The sequence below is a fragment of the Phyllobates terribilis genome, unplaced genomic scaffold (genome assembly GCF_046119375.1).
Source record: "Phyllobates terribilis strain yellow unplaced genomic scaffold, ASM4611937v1 Scaffold_2__4_contigs__length_985480577, whole genome shotgun sequence".
NCBI lineage: Eukaryota > Metazoa > Chordata > Amphibia > Anura > Dendrobatidae > Phyllobates > Phyllobates terribilis.
Genome location: NW_027362762.1, coordinates 808,885,516 through 808,905,048, shown reverse-complemented (window position 1 = coordinate 808,905,048; position 19,533 = coordinate 808,885,516). Strand labels below are relative to the sequence as shown.

Genomic DNA, 19,533 nt, shown 5'->3' with positions numbered 1-19,533 from the left:
AGTAGCCACCTTTTGCTTTGATGACTGCTTTGCACACTCTTGGCATTCTCTTGATGAACTTCAAGAGGTAGCCACCGGAAATGGTTTTCACTTCACAGGTGTGCCCTGTCAGGTTTAATAAGTGGGATTTCTTGCCTTATAAATGGGATTAGGACCATCAGTTGTGTTGTGCAGAAGTCTGGTGGATACACAGCTGATAGTCCTACTGAATAGACTGTTAGCTACTTTTTTCTTGCCATAATACAAATTCTAAGTAAAGAAAAACGAGTGGCCATCATTACTTTAAGAAATGAAGGTCAGTCAGTCCGAAAAATTGGGCAAACTTTGAAAGTGTCCCCAAGTGCAGTTGCAAAAACCATCAAGCACTACAAAGAAACTGGCTCACATGAGGACCGCCCCAGGAAAGGAAGACCAAGAGTCACCTCTGCTTCTGAGGATAAGTTTATCCGAGTCACCAGCCTCAGAAATCGCAGGTTAACAGCAGCTCAGATTAGAGACCAGGTCAATGCCACACAGAGTTCTAGCAGCAGACACCTCTCTTCAACAACTGTTAAGAGGAGACTTTGTGCACCAGGCCTTCATGGTAAAATAGCTGCTAGGAAACCACTGCTAAGGACAGGCACCAAGCAGAAGAGACTTGTTTGGGCTAAAGAACACAAGGAATGGACATTAGACCAGTGGAAATCTGTGCATTGGTCTGATGAGTCCAAATTTGAGATCTTTGGTTCCAACCACCGTGTCTTTGTGCGACACAGAAAAGGTGAACGGATGGACTCTATGTGCCTGGTTCCCACCGTGAAGCATGGAGGAAGAGGTGTGATGGTGTGGGGGTGCTTTGCTGGTGACAATGTTGGGGATTTATTCAAAATTTAAGGCATACTGAACCAGCATGGCTACCACAGCATCTTGCAGCGGCATGCTATTCCTTCCGGTTTGCGTTTAGTTGGACCATCAGTTATTTTTCAACAGGACAATGACCCAAAACACACCTCCAGGACAATGACCCAAAACACACCTCCAAGAAGGAGAGTTATGGGGTGCTACGCCAGATGACCTGGCCTCCACAGTCACCAGACCTGAACCCAATCGAGATGGTTTGGGGTGAGCTGGACCGCAGAGTGAAGGCAAAAGGGCCAACAAGTGCTAAGCATCTCTGGGAACTCCTTCAAGATTGTTGGAAGACCATTTCCAGTAACTACGTCTTGAAGCTCATCAAGAGAATGCCAAGAGTGTGCAAAGCAGTCATCAAAGCAAAAGGAGGCTACTTTGAAGAACCTGGAATATAAGACATATTTTCAGTTGTTTCACACTTTTTTGTTAAGTATATAATTCCACATGTGTTAATTCATAGTTTTGATGCCTTCAGTGTGAATGTACAATTTTCATAGTCAAGAAAATACAGAAAAATCTTTAAATGAGAAGGTGTGTCCAAACTTTTGGTCTGTATTGTACATGAGAAATCCCATTAGTGCATCTATCTCACAATGCCCCTCAGAAAGAAAAAGCCAAAAACATAAGTAAAATAAAAACAGCAACACTGAAAAAAATGGATGCTTGCCAACTGTCCCAAATTTGCCGTGACTCAGATGTGGCCAAGGAAAATTCAGGCAGTCCCAGGCCGAAAGAACTGGTTTATGTAAACTCCTCCCAAAATTTGCACTTCGGGGGCATTCCCAGGCAGGACTGAGGCATAAAAGTATTTTTTCCCTATCACTAATGTTCGTTTGCAGTGTATGTTTCTCTGACTTCTCATAAAAACCCATGATGAAATACTACACTAAAAACGTATTTCTCATTCACACAAGGATAAAAGTCACATATAAAATACAATCAGAATAAATGAGGCTATATTTGACTATACACTACATATAGAGAGCAGCAGTCAGTACATGTTACATTTTTATCTCTCGATCTGTGGCACACGCGGGGGGTCAGATATAGCAAATGTGGTACCCAACTAATATAGTAGAAATAGCAAAGGGGTTAAAAAAATATCTCTTTATTCTAAACTCTAAAAACCTTGTGCTGGGCAATACTGTACACGAAAAAAAAACAGAAAAACACACAAAAGTGTACTGAATTAAGAGTACCAATGATAGATCAGCTCTCAAATGAATATATGGCAAGAGCTTATTTTGGTGGTATTTTATATGATATAATGAGGGCCTTTAAACACACAGGGGCCCTCTATGTGGTGGTCATAAACAGCGTGTGGATATTACAACACTGAGGCCACCATCCTGGGAAGAAAACAGAACACAAATACCGGTACACAATGAAGGTCGACCTGTCAACGAATCAGAAACATACCAAAATACAATGATGGGTAGTGGTTAAATTCTGTTCTCTACCAAATCACCATCTATTCATATGTGATACAAACTAGTACCCAAAAAAGACCAGTGCAGAATGAGAGCCAATTGGTTAAAAAGTCAAGACAGCATATTAGGTATATTGATGGGTAATGACTAAATTGTGTCATCTGCCATAAACCCAGCTATCCTCAATAATGCAAATTAGACCAGAAGCACATATCACATATTGCTAAATGGAAAGAGGTTAAATGACTTATCTTTACTTCATCAGTGGCAGTGCTCCAATGTCATAGGCGCTCCCAACGCATTTCACTTTCTGTCATCAGGGGAGTTCATAGCCCAAAAGGTCCATGTCATCACCAAGGTACATGTAGTCCTGATTTCTGTACCTGTGTCTTTTATGCCAGTGCCACACACTGACTGCCGGCATGTGGCATACTTCCGGGTTGTGACGTGTCAGTTAAGTGGCGTACATCCGGCCGAATGTATGACAACATCCGGTCATTGCACCGCAAAATGGAACGCACGGTTTAAGGGCATGCGCAAGGCCGGATCGCATGACGATCCTTTGCGCAGGCGCACGTGCCGGACTCCAAATACAAACTATCTCAAAACGCCGGCCTGAGGAGGTGTCTCCACACTGTACAGTATATTGGCCGCATTTAGAACACGCAAGCTTGTGAATAAATACTTATGCATGCATTTTTTTTGTATATAGTGCCTCGACGTCTATACTGCATAGAATCATGTTAGGCTCCAGGCAGATACCGTCCAGTTTGCACAATAAATCTGTGGTATCGCAAACATGAGAGCTCAAAAACCCCACAAACAGTTTGAGTATCTGGTCCAAATAAATGCCCAGATTTTGAGTTAAACTGTTGGTACCTGCCACGATGGGTCTACCTTTAAGGGGGTTCAAACCCTTGTGTACCTTAGGGAGACAGTAAAATGTAGCCATTGTGGGGTATAGAGGGCAAAGAAAATCTCTCTCCTTCTTATCAATCACCAGTGGGGTTTCCTATCACACTGACATAGCTAGTACAGTCTCTAAGCAGGGTCATGCATGTTTCTTTATAATGGACAGTATCCATGATTACAATATTCCCGCCTTTGTCGGATGGTTTAATCGTGATTGTACGATCGTTTTCAAGGTTACAAAGGCATTGCATCTCCTGCTTAGTGAGATTGTGTTTATGTGACGCCCTGCGGCTGCAGGCTATCACAGAACTCCTGGGTGTTGCACAGACGGATTCTCCCCAGTGGCCTCAATACATGCAGACACCTCCACCCAAGTCCACTAGATGGAGCCCTGTCAGGTATATATATACTGGGGGGTGGAGTTTAGGAAGTCAGTCAGTGGGAAGCAGTGAGTGTGACACGATGCTGCAGCACCAGACAAGCTGAGGTCTGTGTGGCTGAAAGCCAGGCTAGGCCCAATAAGCGGGCTAGTCTGGCTAGTGGAGAGCCTATAGTGGGCTTGAAGGCAAGGAGAAGAGAAGAGCCATGAGGGACAGAGGAACCACAGAGGGTTCGTGCCCTGATGCAAGCCGGGCACCGGGCCCGAGCCTATTGGGACCTCTATGCCCAGTAGGGAATCTGGCATACTGAGGAGGATTTTATATCCCTCAGTCCACCCGTGAATACCGCACATTCAGAGGACTAGGTACCACGAAGGCCCCAGCATCCAGGGATCGTGGTAACCAGTGGGAAAGCCCTCGCCGCCAAGCAAGACGGGTGAGAGAAACATCAAGGGAGCTAGACCCTGTTCCAGGCATGTCAGAAGCTTCAGGGAGAGAGACAGGAAGATACAGAAAGGAGGCCTTACACCCGCTCACTGGGGAGCAAGACCTTAAGTGCACACCACCTACAAGTACCCCGGACCGTACCTGACTACCATCTGCAGTAAAGGTACTGAAACTAGCCCCGCTGTGTGTGTCTGTTCTTCCTCTGACCCGGCTGGGTCCCCTCTCTCCTGCATCCCTTCACACCATCCCTGCCCCGGGGGCAGCTGAGGTGTTTCTGCAGGTGGGGAGCAGAAACACCTCAGCTGCCATCCCATCACCCCCCGGAGGTCTGCAGCAGTGCTGGTAATCCTTACCAGGTACCACAGGTGGCGTCACGAACTATTTACTTTAATTTTTATTTTCTATCCACGTTCCAATCTCCTTTTTCAAGAATCACCCCAGGGTACGGGCCCGGGAGCCGACCACCGCGACATCCCCAAAACCAGGCAAAAGCCCGGGTACCGAGTCGTCCCCATCCCCTGGGCGCGTCATACTCTTCCTGGCATCACGAACAGGATTTCGTGCCCGTTGCCACTGAGTACTGTGCGCCTTAAAAGACTGTAACACTTACCGTGGTGAAGATTTCCCGCCATTCCCAAGGTTTCCCGCCATTGTCCGCCATTTTTGAGTCGCCGCGCGGGAAGAAGAGGGGCGTAACCGCGGGAATCGGAAAGGCGTGACTGCTGGAAGCGCGCAAAGCTCAAGCCCCACCTCATGCACTGACGCAGCATCAGGTCCTGGAAGGAGACCGCCGTGCCAGGAAGCGCACGCCCTGACGTCAGACGCAAGGGGACGCCAGGTCCTGCACCGGGAACTGCTAGTCCAGCAGTTCTCCTCTTCCAGTCTGGGGGACCGCAGCCGGCTCTACAAGCAGGAAGGTAGGCCGCAGTTAACTAGGGGGGCGCAGCGATGGCGGATAATCAGCAGAACGCCGCAGCCCTCGATAACGCCCCCACAGGAGTATCTTCGTCCGGTGCTGCTCGGGCAGGAGCAGTCGCCGCACCAGCAGGAGCTGTGGCACGGATCATGCCCATGGCTCTGCCGTATGCCCTAGATGTTCAGAGGGTGACGGAACTTCTGCAGGAGGACACCCTGACTGAACGGGAGGATGACCAGGACGGGTCACCTGCCTCCCATCCCCAGGCGCATCCCAGGAGGGGGCGCCCTTGAGCTACTAGTTCCCTGGTAGCTCTCATGTTTAAGTATATAAGAACCTGAACTAGGAGGTCGGGAACTGTGAACGACCCGTCTTGTACATAGTTTGCACCTCTTGAGGTGCCCCCTGGTGGTTTTCACAAGACCACCACCACTAAAACCTGCTTGGCGTGGCCGAACCAGTGGTCCTACACGAGTCCTGCAGCCCGCCCAGGACCTTCGTAGGGGGTTTGGAGCAGGTCCCCCACAAGCCAGCTTACCCGGATGAGAGGGACACACCCGAGGAGGGATCTCATCAAAACTGGTCGCTACAGTAAAGAATAAATAATGTTTATTAAATCTGTTATTGCAACATTCAAGCCAAGTGCCTCCCGTAAAGGGAAGAAAAATAGTTATGTTCATAAAATTGGTATTGATATCATTGTAACCAGTTTTAAAAAATTTGTTTCAGTCCGGGAGTACTGACTTTTACTAGGGGGGAATGTGACGCCCTGTGGCTGCAGGCTGTCACAGAACTCCTGGGTGTTGCACAGACGGATTCTCCCCAGTGGCCTCAATACATGCAGACACCTCCACCCGAGTCCACTAGATGGAGCCCTGTCAGGTATATATATACTGGGGGGTGGAGTTCAGGAAGTCAGTCAGTGGGAAGCAGTGAGTGTGACACGATGCTGCAGCACCAGACAAGCTGAGGTCTGTGTGGCTGAAAGCCAGGCTAGGCCCAATAAGCGGGCTAGTCTGGCTAGTGGAGAGCCTAGAGTGGGCTAGAAGGCAAGGAGAAGAGAAGAGCCATGAGGGACAGAGGAACCACAGAGGGTTTGTCCCCTGATGCAAGCCGGGCACCGGGCCCTAGCCTATTGAGATCTCTATGCTCAGTAGGGAATCCGGCATACTGAGGAGGATTTCATATCCCTCAGTCCAGGCCTATTTACATTGGAAAAGAGAAGGCTTAGGGGAGACCTCATAAACATGTATAAATACATCAGGGGGCAGTACAGAGATCTCTCCCATGACCTGTTTATACCAAGGATGGTGACAAAGACGAGGGGGCACACTATGCGGCTGGAGGAAAGGAGGTTCCTGCACCAGCATAGAAGGGGATTCTTTACGGTCAGAGCCGTGAGACTCTGGAACTCTCTGGGAGAGGAAGTGGTGATGTCCAACTCACTTAATGAGTTCAAGAGAGGCCTGGACGCCTTTCTTGAGAACAATAAAATTACATCTTATGCTTAGTTAATTAATCCAGGGATTTAATCTGACTGCCAGATTGGTGTCGGGAAGTGAATTTTTCCTCAATGATGTAAATTGGCTTGTCTTTTTTCGGCCTTATAAACTATGTAACTATGTGACTAGGTACCACGAAGGCCCCAGCGTCCAGGGATCATGGTAACCAGTGGGAAAGCCCTCGCCGCCAAGCAAGACGAGTGAGAGAAACATCAAGGGAGCTAGACCCTGTTCCAGGCAGGTCAGAGGCTCCAGGGAGAGAGACAGGAAGATACAGAAAGGAGGCCTTACACCCGCTCACTGGAGTGCAAGTACCCCGAACCGTACCTCACTACCATCTGCAGTAAAGGTACTGAAACTAGCCCCGGTGCCTGTGTGTTCTTCCTCTGACCTGGCTGGGTCCCCTCTCTCCTGCATCCCTTCACACCATCCCTGCCCTGGGGGCCCGCTCCACCTGTGGGGAGCAGAAACACCTCAGCTGCCATCCCATCACCCCCCGGAGGTCTGCAGAAGTGCTGGTAATCCTTACCAGGTACCACAGGTGGCGTCACAAACTATTTACTTTATTTTTATTTTCTATCCACGTTCCAATCCCCTTTTTTCAAGAGTGACCCCAGGGTACGGGCCCGGGAGCCGACCACCGCGACATCCCCAAAACCAGGCAATGGCCCGGGTACCGAGTCATCCCCATCCCCTGGGCGCATCATTTACCCATAGATCTAGATAAAGCTAAATCCATATCCATAAGGTCCCTGGTGACCAAATTAAGGAACACGTGAATGGACCCAGGATCCCCTGATTGCGGAGGCATATTTTTACTCTTGTTCTTAAGAGATGTGAATGGACCGTCCCCATTACTGTTAGGGTCAATATCCCCTAGATAGAAAATGAAACGCATGTCTTGGAGGAGGTCCTCCGCAATACCAAGTTCCATGCAAGATTTCTTGTCCTCTCTGCTGAAATGTTTCTTCCATTTCAACTTGCGAATTGATTGATTGTGTGATTGAGATCTTTAATGGTCTCAAAACAATTGAAATCAGTGGTGGAGACAAAGGACAGTCCTTTGCAAAGAACATACATCTCCAAACTATTAAGAGGTCTAGAGGATGGATTAATAATGCACGATTCCCGTTGTGATGAAAGGATACTTTCAGAGTGAGTGGTGGTCTATTTAAAGAACTTAAGCGTCTCGTTGATGAGGGAGTACAGAATGGTGTGATTGATAAGAAGGAGAGAGATTTTCTTTGCCCTCTATACCCCACAATGGCTACATTTTACTGTCTCCTTAAGGTACACAAGGGTTTGAACCCCCTTAAGGGTAGAACTATCGTGGCAGGTACCAACAGTTTAACTCAAAATCTGGGCATTTATTTGGACCAGATACTCAAACCGTTTGTGGGGTCCCTGAGCTCGCGATATCACAGATTTATTGTGCAAACTCGACGGTATCTGCCTGGAGCCTAACATGATCCTATGCAGTATAGACGTCGAGGCACTATATACATCGATTCCACATGATATGGGTCTCAAGGCTGTGGACCACTATCTGAGCATGAGAGGTTGTCAATTTGCCAGGCATAACAGGTTCATCATACAATCTTTGGAGTTTTGTCTGAAAAATAATTTCTTTTTGTTTGACAACAAGTACTTCCACCAGCTCAGGGGCACGGCGATGGGGTGTCCCTGTGCCCCATCCTACGCTAACCTACTCCTGGGCTGGTGGGAGGAAACAAAAGTTTTTTGTGAGCCCCCGGTTCCCCTCTGCGATAGGGTGGTCATTTGGCTACGGTATATTGACAACATTTTTGTTGTGTGGAGGGGACCTGAGCCCTCTTTGGTGGACTTGTGGAGCAACTCAACACCAATGACATCGGTTTACGTTTCACATACGAGTGTAATAGTGTTGTCCTGCCATTCCTTGACGTCTGCATCCAAAAAAGGGAGAATGGAGAATTGAGTAAGAGCAATTATAGAAAACCTAGAGCTACCAATTCCCTGCTCAGATGGGAGAGTGGACATCCAGGCCCTTTGAAAAAAGGCATCCCTAAGGGGCAATATCTAAGAATTCGCAGAAACTGCTCAAATATTGGCACTTTTAAAACAGAGGCGATTTACACAAACGTTTTACTGAGAGAGGGTATCCTCAAAAAATCTTAACTGATGCCAATAGGAATTCCCTACAAAAAGAACGCAAGGACCTACTTACCCCAAAAGTGATTAAGAAAGAGTCGGATCTTACCCGATTCATTACAACCTACTCCAATGGAGCCAATGGGGTTAGAGAGATCCTTATGCGCCACTAGCCAGTGTTATTAATGGATGCTGACGTTAGGGATGTGATAGTCCCCCTCCCACAGATCACCTATAGTAGGGGAAGATCTTTAAAGGATAGATTGGTCCACAGCCATTTTAGGGACAATCAACACTCACCTTGGTTAGGCACTCAGACCAAGGGATGCTATAAGTGTGGTAATTGCAGTGCATGTGATTCTGTGGCACAAGTTAAAAACTTCAGTAGTGAGGTGACGGGAAAGAGTTACACCATTAGACAATTCATAAATTGCCGCACGACTGGTGTGGTATATAAGGCAACATGCCAGTGTGGCATTGAGTACGTGGGAAAGACGAGGCGTGAGTTTAGGAGAAGAGTTAGGGAGCACATACGAGATATCATTAACAAAAGGGACACCCCCGCCGCTAATCATGTCAACAACTTCCATAGGGGCAACACAGATTGTATGCATTTTGTAGGCAGTGACAGGATCAAACTCCCAGTCAGAGGTGGAACTGGAATCAGAAAATCCTACAGAAGGAGTGTAAATGGATATTTTGGCTGAGAACCACGCAGCCTAACGGCCTCAATGAACAGCTGTCTTTCACCTCTTTCTTATAATGATAGGGTCAGTATAGGGACCCATCTAGTGAGGGACAGCCGTCGAGGAGTGGGGGCGCCATCTGCGCAGTCCCCCTAGGGTGCCAACCTCCACGTTAAGCAGACACCAGTTTCTAGAGAGGGTTTAGTTCTTAGGTCTAGCATCAGTTCCTCTTCTATTCCTCCCCTGCTCACCCCTCACTACGTCATTTCCACATTATTGTCACCCTATCGTATGCGTCATGCGAGCTCGGGGACCCTCATTTACTGCATAATTATTACCACATTTTTTCCTAAATGGGTAATATCAGGTATGAGTGCCCTCCTTGGCTTCTTTATATACATTTTTTTACCGATTTACATACATCTTTTACTGTGACTAGGTACTATATTTTATCCTGTGGTGTATGATCATTCCTTCCTAGACCCATGTGGGCTGATATGGTTGTAGGATCAAAAAAAAAAAAAATGCATGCATAAGTATTTATTCACAAGCTTGCGTGTTCTAAATGCGGCCAATATACAGTATGGAGACACCTCCTCAGGCCGGCGTTTTGAGATAGTTAGCATTTGGAGTCTGGCACGTGCGCCTGCGCAGAGGATCGCTATGCGATCCGGCCTTGCGCATGCCCTTAAACCTTGTGTTCCATTTTGCGGTGCAATGACCGGGTCTTGTCATACATCCGGCCAGATGTACGCCACTTAGCTGGCACGTCACAACCCGGAAGTATGCCGCACGCCGGCAGTCAGCGTGCGGCACTGGCATAAAAGACACAGGTACAGAAATCAGGACTACATGTACCTTGGTGATGACATGGACCTTTTGGGCTATGAACTCCCCTGATGACAGAAAGTGAAATGCGTTGGGAGCGCCTATGACATTGGAGCACTGCCACTGATGAAGTAAAGATAAGTCATTTAACCTCTTTCCATTTAGCAATATGTGATATGTGCTTCTGGTCTAATTTGCATTATTGAGGATAGCTGGGTTTATGGCAGATGACACAATTTAGTCATAAACCATCAATATACCTAATATGCTGTCTTGACTTTTTAACCAGTTGGCTCTCATTCTGCACTGGTCTTTTTTTGGGTACTAGTTTGTATCACATATGAATAGATGGTGATGTGGTAGAGAACAGAATTTAACCACTACCCATCATTGTATTTTGGTACGTTTCTGATTCGTTGACTGGTCGACCTTCATTGTGTACCGGTATTTGTGTACTGTTTTCTTCCCAGGATGGTGGCCTCAGTGTTGTAATATCTACACGCTGTTTTGTTTTTATCCTAAGTCATGTGGCAAGGCTCACTAAAGGTTCGATATTGACTTTTAGGATTGTTACTTCCAATAGGTGGCGCTATAGAGTTCAACTCCCCTTCCTCTCTGAAGAGACAATTTGCCCATTCATGGAAGAAATAGAACTTTCTCATCTAAGAGGTCAAATCCAGAGTGGGCAAATTTTTCATAATCGAAAAACTTTCTAAGATCTTAATGGGCAAAACATGATAAATTCCTTAAAATATGGCAACCTTGTATTAATTACGCCTATCTTCATTTATCCACTGCCCATAATGTTCTGACGTAATTACTTAAGCTTCACCTTGTTTTTTGCAGTTATTAGCCCAGGACTCTCTTTCCCTTCCCTTTTGTTTTTTTTTCTTCTTTCCGTTCAATGAGTGATATTTAGTCACGCTCCATTCAAAGACCAATAAAAGCCAATGCATGCAATATACATTAAAATGGGGGTGCAATTCAGATATTATTATTATATGACCCTAAATACTCCATCAAGTGACTAATTGCAACTGGTGGCATGAAGGTCCCTGGTGAATGTTATGTAGATACATTTTCTATAAAATAATATCCTGCTTTATTTGTAGTGGATTAAACAGGAAGATATATTCTGTGCAGAAGTGTTCAGGAAGAAGATACATGTTCTTAGTCACCTAGGGACACATTTTCTTACAAAATATCTGTAATACAATCTATCCTAAGGCTTTCTCTGCTCTTTTATTAATATAAACTCGATGATAGAGAGATGTGTAATCAGTGGAGCTGGGAATCAGAAAGCCGGCAGCACTTTGCGCATCTCTTGCCACTGATTGGCGGCTCTAGGACACCATTAGGCTCTTATATCATGGCACTCTGCTAATTAGAAAGACAAGGAATGGGCAACTCTCAGGAAGATATTATTCTTAACCCAAAATGTGCCTCTTGCATGTAATACTTAGAAACAGTACCATCCCTAGAGTTTAATGCTGACAATCCCCCATGAGCTATTATTACGTAATAACTACCAAAATAAAAGAGATTATCAACAATGGTTCCAGGCACGTCTTACCCAACCCCAAGGGAGGAAAATTATTTTCACAATGATACTACAAGGTACAAAATTCCAAAACTCTGCTAAAGCAAAACTGAACAAGTAAACGACGTATTTGACGGATTAGCCAAAAATGTCTCCAGGACACTACATTTCTAAAGAAAAAAATTATACACATATATTTCGACTTTGTATACATATAGCAGATAGAAAAATTCTACACACCCCTGTTAAAATGCCAGGTTTTTGTCATGTAAAAAAAAATCATACCAAAATGAATCATTTCAGAACTGTTTACAGTGTCAATGTCACCCATAATGTGCATAATTCAACTGAAAAATAAACTGAAACCACACATATATATATATTTTACACTTTTACACATATATAGCGCTTAACATAAATGAGTACACACCCTTTGGAAAGTACTATATTAATCAAAATTTCACTGACTACAAGAACAACTTCCAAAATTTGGACAAAACTGAGTTTCGAATTTCATAAAACATTTTTTTAACCAATAATATGAAAACAAGGTTAATACTGTTTTTTTCGGACCATAAGATGCACTTTTTTCCTCCAATATTTTGGAGGAAAATGGGGGGTGCGTCTTATAGTCCGAATGTTGGGGGGGGTGTATATTTATGTGTGGTGTGGGGGGAGCGGTATCGGTGGAGGAGCGGGGCACAGGAGGCAGCAGCCGCCCGCTGCAGCCTACACTGTCCCCGCTGCTAAAGAAAATGAATATTCACTGCTCCCCACGCCCATGGGGGTGGGGAGCACTGAATATTCATGCTCCTTAATAGCGGTATACAGTGTAGCCGCGCTGCGGCTCCTGTCGGCTATCTCCTGTGCCCGCTGTTAAAGGGCATGAATATTCAACCTCTCTCCACGCCCATGGGCATGGGGAGGGGGTGAATATTCATGCCCTTTAATGAGCGGGCACAGGAGATAGCTGGCAGCTGCAGCAGCCTCAGCGCGGCTCCGCTGTGTCCCGGCTATGAAGGAGAGTGAAGTCACTGCTCCCCGCGGACAGTCCCGGCGTGGGGAGCAGTGACTTCCGGCAGCTGACCTCTCCATGTGAGCCGCGCATGGCAGTGATGTCATGCGCGGCTCACATGGAGAGATCAGTGCAGGCAGACCGGATGCAGCGCTGGAGGAGAGAGAAAAGAGGTGAGTAGGAGTGTTTATTTTTTTTTAATGTGCAGCATGATGGGGATTAGGGGGATCATGCATACTAGGACAAGGATTAGGGGTGCCATGCATACCAGGACAGAGATTATGGGTGCCATACATACCAGGATAGGGATTAGGGGTGCCATGCATACCAGGACAGGGATTAGAGGTGCCAAGCATACCAGGACAGGGATTAGGGGTGCCATGCATACCAGGATAGGGATTAGGGGTGCCATGCATACCAGGACAGGGATTAGAGGTGCCAAGCATACCAGGACAGGGATTAGGGGTGCCATGCATACCAGGATAGGGAATAGGGGTGCCATGCATACCAGGACAGGGATGAGGGGTGCCATGCATACCAGGACAGGGATGAGAGGTGCCATGCATACCAGGACAGGGATGAGAGGTGCCATGCATACCAGGACAGGGATGAGGGGTGCCATGCATACCAGGATAGGGATGAGGGGTGCCATTCATACCAGGACAGGGATGAGGGGTGCCATGCATACCATGACAGGGATGATGGGTGCCATGCATACCAGGATAGGGATTAGGGGTGCCATGCATACTAGGACAGGGATGAGGGGTACCATGCATACTAGGACAGGGATGAGGGGTACCATGCATATCAGGATAGGTATGAGGCGTGCCATGCATACCAGGATGGAGGGATGCCAGGCATACCAGGATGGGGATGGGGACCACGTATAAAAGGAAGGGGGGCGGCATATATACCAGGATGGGGGATATCGTCAGAATTGGGGGACATTACCCCTATACCAGTGTCAGCAGAAGACCCCCTCCCTCTTAAAAGTGCATCATGGCCACATTTTTTTGCTTAAATTTTTATTTTTTTATTTTCCTCCTCTAAAACCTAGGTGCGTCTTATGGTCCGGTGCGTCTTATAGTCTGAAAAAATACGGTAATTTAATGTTGATCATAAAATCTTCAGTTTTACTCAAATTAGTTGATGAAAAAAAATGAATACACCCCACATAAAAAACTACTTATAACATCTAGTATTTTATATGACATCCATGATTTTAATCAGAGCACCAAGTCTACTATGCATGGGATGAACAAGATGGTGATATATTGCAGCACCTATCTTTTTCTATTCTTCAAAAACGACCTCTTTTAGAGCCTGGATGCTGGAAGGAGAGTGATAACAGCTTGTCTCTTTAGAATTCCCTATATGTGTTTCGGTTGGGCTCAGATCAGGACACGTACTTGGTCACTGATCACTTTCACACTTTGGATCATTGTCATATTGGAAACGTGCACGTGTACCAAGGGCATTGAGTGATGGTATTATCTTCTCTTTCAAAATAGAGCAGTGCATCTGTGAACGCAAAATACCATCGATGAAAAGTAGCTCCCTGACACCAGCAGCACTCCTGCAGCCTCACATAAAGACACTGTCACCACCATACTCCACTGTAGGCACCAGTCATTTAGAAAAATTAATTTAGAAAAATGCATGGTGCCTACAGTGAAACATGGTGGTAGCAATGTCATTATGTGGGGCTATGTGAATGCTCATGGTGTCGGTGAACTACATTTCATTTCATAGTCATATGTACCACGAAATGGTATCAATAGAACAATCAGCTATGTCTACAGAACTCCATCAACAGAAAAATAAAAAAAAGTGGTGGGTCTCAGAAAATGGAGAAACAAACATTTGTCAGGGTATGTCATGTGACAGCTGCAGCCAATCAGTGAGGGGTTGTATGCTTCTCATTCTGTCTGAGTCAAGATGCTTGACTTAAGAACTTTTGACACCCCTTTCCTATATACTATACCTTTGTGTACAGTGCCTGTCATCTTGACACAGCACTTTGAAAATTTTCACTTCAAACTTTTCTTCCTTGTACTTCCAAAAATCATTCGAACTTTCACAGACCTGAGAGTGAGCTTTATTCTGCGTTAACAAAGTGTAGTTTGGTACGGTTCTCCAGGAGTGAAACCAAGAGAAAAAAAATTTAATAAAAGAAATTCTGTTTTTTTTATTTTTAATTACAATGAAAATAAATTACCGGTAGTTTTACAACATAATTTCTGGTACTAGAATACATAGTATACTCACTGTTGGAAAGCAGACATTGTATTTTCTAGATTTTCTCCAGCACCTTAAAAAGAGATAAATATATATTTAAATTACATATATAAAACATTATTTTAACTAAATCTTCATTTAGTTAACAGCTTTTAAATTCCGCTTTTCCACTGGCATTATCTGTTAAACACGTGTATAAGTCGTTATTGTATGTGGTGTAGAACATTTCTAAGAAAATACCTCAGTGCCAACAAGTTTAAACCTGAAAGAAAAAATGTTAAAACTCTTACCCAAAGTTCCATTCTACTCTGTGAATAAGTAAGCTTTTTTTTGTGAAAAATCTAATTTAGAAAAAAAAAAAAAAATCCATGTATGCTATGTAATGATTCTGCTCGTCTCCTACTAATATCAATGCTTTATTTTATAAGATCAAACTGGTTATAAATGTGCACTTTCTGTTCACTAAGATAAGGCTATTAGGAGGGTGGACATCATCAAACAAGCATTTGCAGGAAAATGATGGAGATCACCCAACAAACCAGCAAAATATTTATCTGTCCAGTGTGGATTATTTATGCTGCCAGAAAAAAAATCAATATTTAAATTAAATTGTAAATGTTTATTTGTACGCACTGATTTTGGCCCGTTGATGAGCACTGTTCCACTATGTAAAAGTCAACTGGTGCTCCTTTTGTTGCCTGTTTACACTAGCAAGCAAAACTGATGAAAAAAGAACGATCATTATTATGATCGTCCTCCTGTACCTGTAACGCATCATGTTGTCCAAAGTGCACGGGGTGATATGATCCCTACAGTGATTATGGTTATGTGGTCGTAAAAAATCTGATTATCTGGCGAACTAATGTTTTGCTCGTTCATCGTTAATCGCTGACAGGTTTACATGGGCCAAATGTTGGGAACAAGCATTCTTATATTTTGACAGATCGGTTTTGCTTCTCTATGGTGGGAGGACTGCAGATGTACCAGTTTTGATATTTAAAATGTTAGCAGGTATGTGGCACGGTGGCTCGGTGGTTAGCACTGCAGCCTTGCAGCTCTGGGGTCCTGGGTTCAAATCCCATCAAGGACAACATCTGCAAGGTGTTTGTATGTTCTCCCCGTGTTTGAGTCGGGTTTCCTCCAGGTTCTCCGGTTTCCTCCCACACTCCAAAGACATACTGATAGAGAATTTAGATTGTGAGCCCCAATGGGGACAGTGATATTATCTGTAAAGCGCTGCTGGTCATAAGTGATTTATGACAGAAGTCTCCAGCTATGAGTTTGGAAAACAGCCATGGCATTTTACATAGCGGATGCTAAAGACAGAGAGCAGCAATGCAATTATCCAAGTTAATTATTATTAGAAGATTTCCTTGAGAGCTGTGTATAAAAGATTTTTTTTTACAGATTGGTTTGATACATAATGCTAAATTAACCAATGCCAAACTATTACTACAAGATCTGGTCAGTGAATTCTATGAAAGTACTGAAACATGAATCAGGCTACGTTCACACACCGTATTTTCCGTCAGAGTGCTGTCAATGAAAAAAACAAACACTTGGGCCAATGTTATTGTATTGAGCAATTCGGATGACCGTTTTTTCAGGGGGTTTTCATAAAAAAATTGCACCATGCACTAGTTTCTCCTGTAATTTGGATAAGAGTCTATGAATGGGCAAAAAATACTAATACTGATCATTAGTATAGCATCTGATTTTTATGGATACATTGTCATTATTAACATAAGAAATTATATTTGGTCTTGAAACTGCTGAGGTATAAAACCGGATGCCATACAGATTGCAAGTGGATAACAATAGAGATGAAAAATTGTTGTTTTATTTTCTGGAAGAAATCGGTTGATTTTTTTTTTTTATACCCTTATATGAACTTAGCCTCAAAGTGTTAAAAGGAACTTGTCACCAGATTTTCACCATATAAAGTATGGCTAGCACCTGTAAGCCCTAAGATACAGCATACTAGAATGCTGTTTATCTGTCCCCAATCTGCTCTGCAAGGCACAAAAAATAGATTTTATTCTATTTACAGACGTGTGGTCCTGTCCGATGCGTGTTGCTGATCTAGATCCGTTGCCTCCTACCTTTTTACAAGAGATAGGAGAGAGAAGTACGCCTGCGCAGGAGCATGATGGGAGACACTGTGCGGATGACGCAGGACGCATCATCCACATGAAGCAGGGAAGGGGGACGGCGATCGCAAGAACAGAGGAGGCGACGGATCAAGACCAGCGTCCAGTCTGAAAGTATAATTAAACTTATTTTTTGTGCCTTGCAGAGTGGATTGGGGACATATACTGTATACAGCACTCTAGTATGCTGTAACAGAGGTCTTACAAGTGCTTTATATGGGGAAAACCTGGTGACAGGTTCCCTTTAAGTCAGTTATTTCCTTATAGAATGATTTACCTTAAACAAGCATTACCTTTGTAATGAGTCCTGTGCAATGCTTTCCTATATAAATTACACAACTCAGCAAACATGTGAGTCATCTAAGGATTTGCAGAGTCATATTGATGTGTTAAATGAGACATTTACATACAAACAAGTGAAGCTCTGAGGAACAAATACTCAGAAAGTGTCTTGTAAGCAGAACTCCCATCTCATGAGGCCAGACCATGAACCAGAAGTGCATACAACTCCTAACAAGATGGCTTTTGTAATAACATACTGGTGTCCTCTAGCCCTATTTAAAATAATTAAATGTCACATAAGCATATAGTATCTGTAAATTCCTTCCAGCGTCGACCTCGACAACATTATTAATACATATACAATGAAAGCTTTGTTCAATAAGTGTAAGCTGCTACCAAAGACGAAAGAATGTAGGCAAAAATGTCTAGCTTGCCGAGATCAAGGCTAAATTATTAAGTAAAATCAAAGGAACCTAATGAAAAGAATTTATGTATGATTTTAATATCGTATTTAAGCTTAGTCAGCATGTAGCATACCTGGCGGCATTCTTGCATAGGACACCATCTCCCACGATGCAAGATCGCAAACTTGTTCATCAGTCCAGTCTGCTAGCCTGGCTTCTTTCCATGCTGTCTGTTTGTCTCTGTTCTGACTGCTTAGGGCGGCGGCCCGGTCACTTCCTGTTTCTTGTAGCTGCTGTGGGCACACCCCTAATGCGTCCTCAGCCTATTGCTGTCAGTCACTAGATATTTAAACCAGCCTCACCTGGAAGCTGATGCCTGAGCAACGCTATCATTCAGTGTGCTGCCTTACTCTGAATGTGCCAGGTCCTGTTCTGTTCCCACCACTCTGGGGACTGTATTCCCAGACTGGTTCCTGTATCTCTCTCAGTAGCAGTTCCTGTCTGAACTGTATCCTAGCCTGTTCGTCCAGCCTTCTAGGGGCCGCATACCTAGACCTGTTGTCTGTGTTTTCTTGCCTGTCTGTCCGCCTTCCTGGAGGCTGTATTTCCAGGCCAGTCTGAACACGCTCCTAGCCTGTTCGTTCCGCCTTTACTGGGGGCCGCGTACCCAGACTCGCTCCTGTATCTCGCTGCAGTGTCAGTTTCTGTCTGAACACTCAGTTCCTGTCTGAACACTCTCCTAGCCTGTTTCCTGTTTTTCTCTATGTCCTTACCTTCCCTTTTACTGCAGAGTCTGAACCTGCACCTAACTCCTACTCGTTGTCGCTGTACTTCCATGAATTTAGAGTCCACTCGCTACTTCATTGCAAGTATCTTGTGTGTTTCTGGTTCTGTCTTTCCCTTCCAGTCTGTTCCGTGTGAACAGAACCCTGTCACCTCTGCTCTGCCTTGCTCACCGCTCCGGCGGTTCTTGCCTGCTCTGCTTTACTCACCGCTCCGGCGGTTCTTGCCTGCTCTGCTTTACTCACCGTTCCGGCGATTCTTGCCTGCTCTGCTTTGCTCAACGCTCCAGGCGGTCTCGCTCTGCTCTGCCTTTGCTCACCGCTCCAGGCGGTTTCGCCCTGCTCTGCTCTTGTTCACCACTCCGGTGGTCTCGCTCTGCTCTACTTGTCTACCACATCTGCGGTTCTGTTCCTGAGTCCCAGTCTGTACTGGACCTTATCCAGCCTGTGCTCCAACCTGCTAGTGCCTCCCTGTCGGCACTCCTGCCGTGCTTGCCTGTACTCCCTGCCTGCATACCAGTCGTGGTTAACAGTGCCCGCCTGTCTGCATACCTGCCTATACCCACCAGTCAGTGTGCCAGCCTAACCTGCCTGTTCCTGTATTCTCTGGTGTGGGTCAACAGCCGTGTCCGGGGTCTGTCCTGGAGTGGCACCTGGTCCCTCTGCTCGGTTCCTCCCTGGTGCACTGGCGTCGTTAGCCGTCGTGCGACCATGGTCGGATCGGGTAGATACTTAGTTACGCCCCTGCAGGCACTCTCCGGTTCATGGTCCAGTGGGATCACTAAACACGCACACGCCAGTCAGTCCGGGTGTGTGCATAACACAGCATTGATGAGCATAAGGGTTTGTAGTCGGACCATGAAAGTCAGAAGTGCTAAATCGGCCTAAGGGTATGAGTACATAACGCCTTAACGCCTTTTTCAGGTGGGAAAACCCACAGAGGATGCTTCGGGAAACACCATTGGGTTTTTTTCCTGAAGGGTCTTTCCTGGATGTCAAT

At 45.3% G+C, this 19,533-nt stretch overlaps 1 protein-coding gene across 2 annotated transcripts in view; it reads right to left on the bottom strand.

Annotated features, from left to right (window-relative positions):
* GDPD1 (glycerophosphodiester phosphodiesterase domain containing 1) overlaps positions 1–19,533 on the bottom strand; it is a 118,420-nt gene that overhangs the window by 71,932 nt on the left and 26,955 nt on the right. For both annotated transcript variants that reach the window (XR_012296647.1, XM_073667562.1), the window contains exon 2: positions 14,946–14,988. Coding sequence is in view for 1 of the 2 variants with exons in the window: in XM_073667562.1 (XP_073523663.1) it covers positions 14,946–14,988 (43 nt within the window). In the remaining variant the exon portion in view is untranslated. The remainder of the gene's footprint in view (positions 1–14,945; positions 14,989–19,533) is intronic.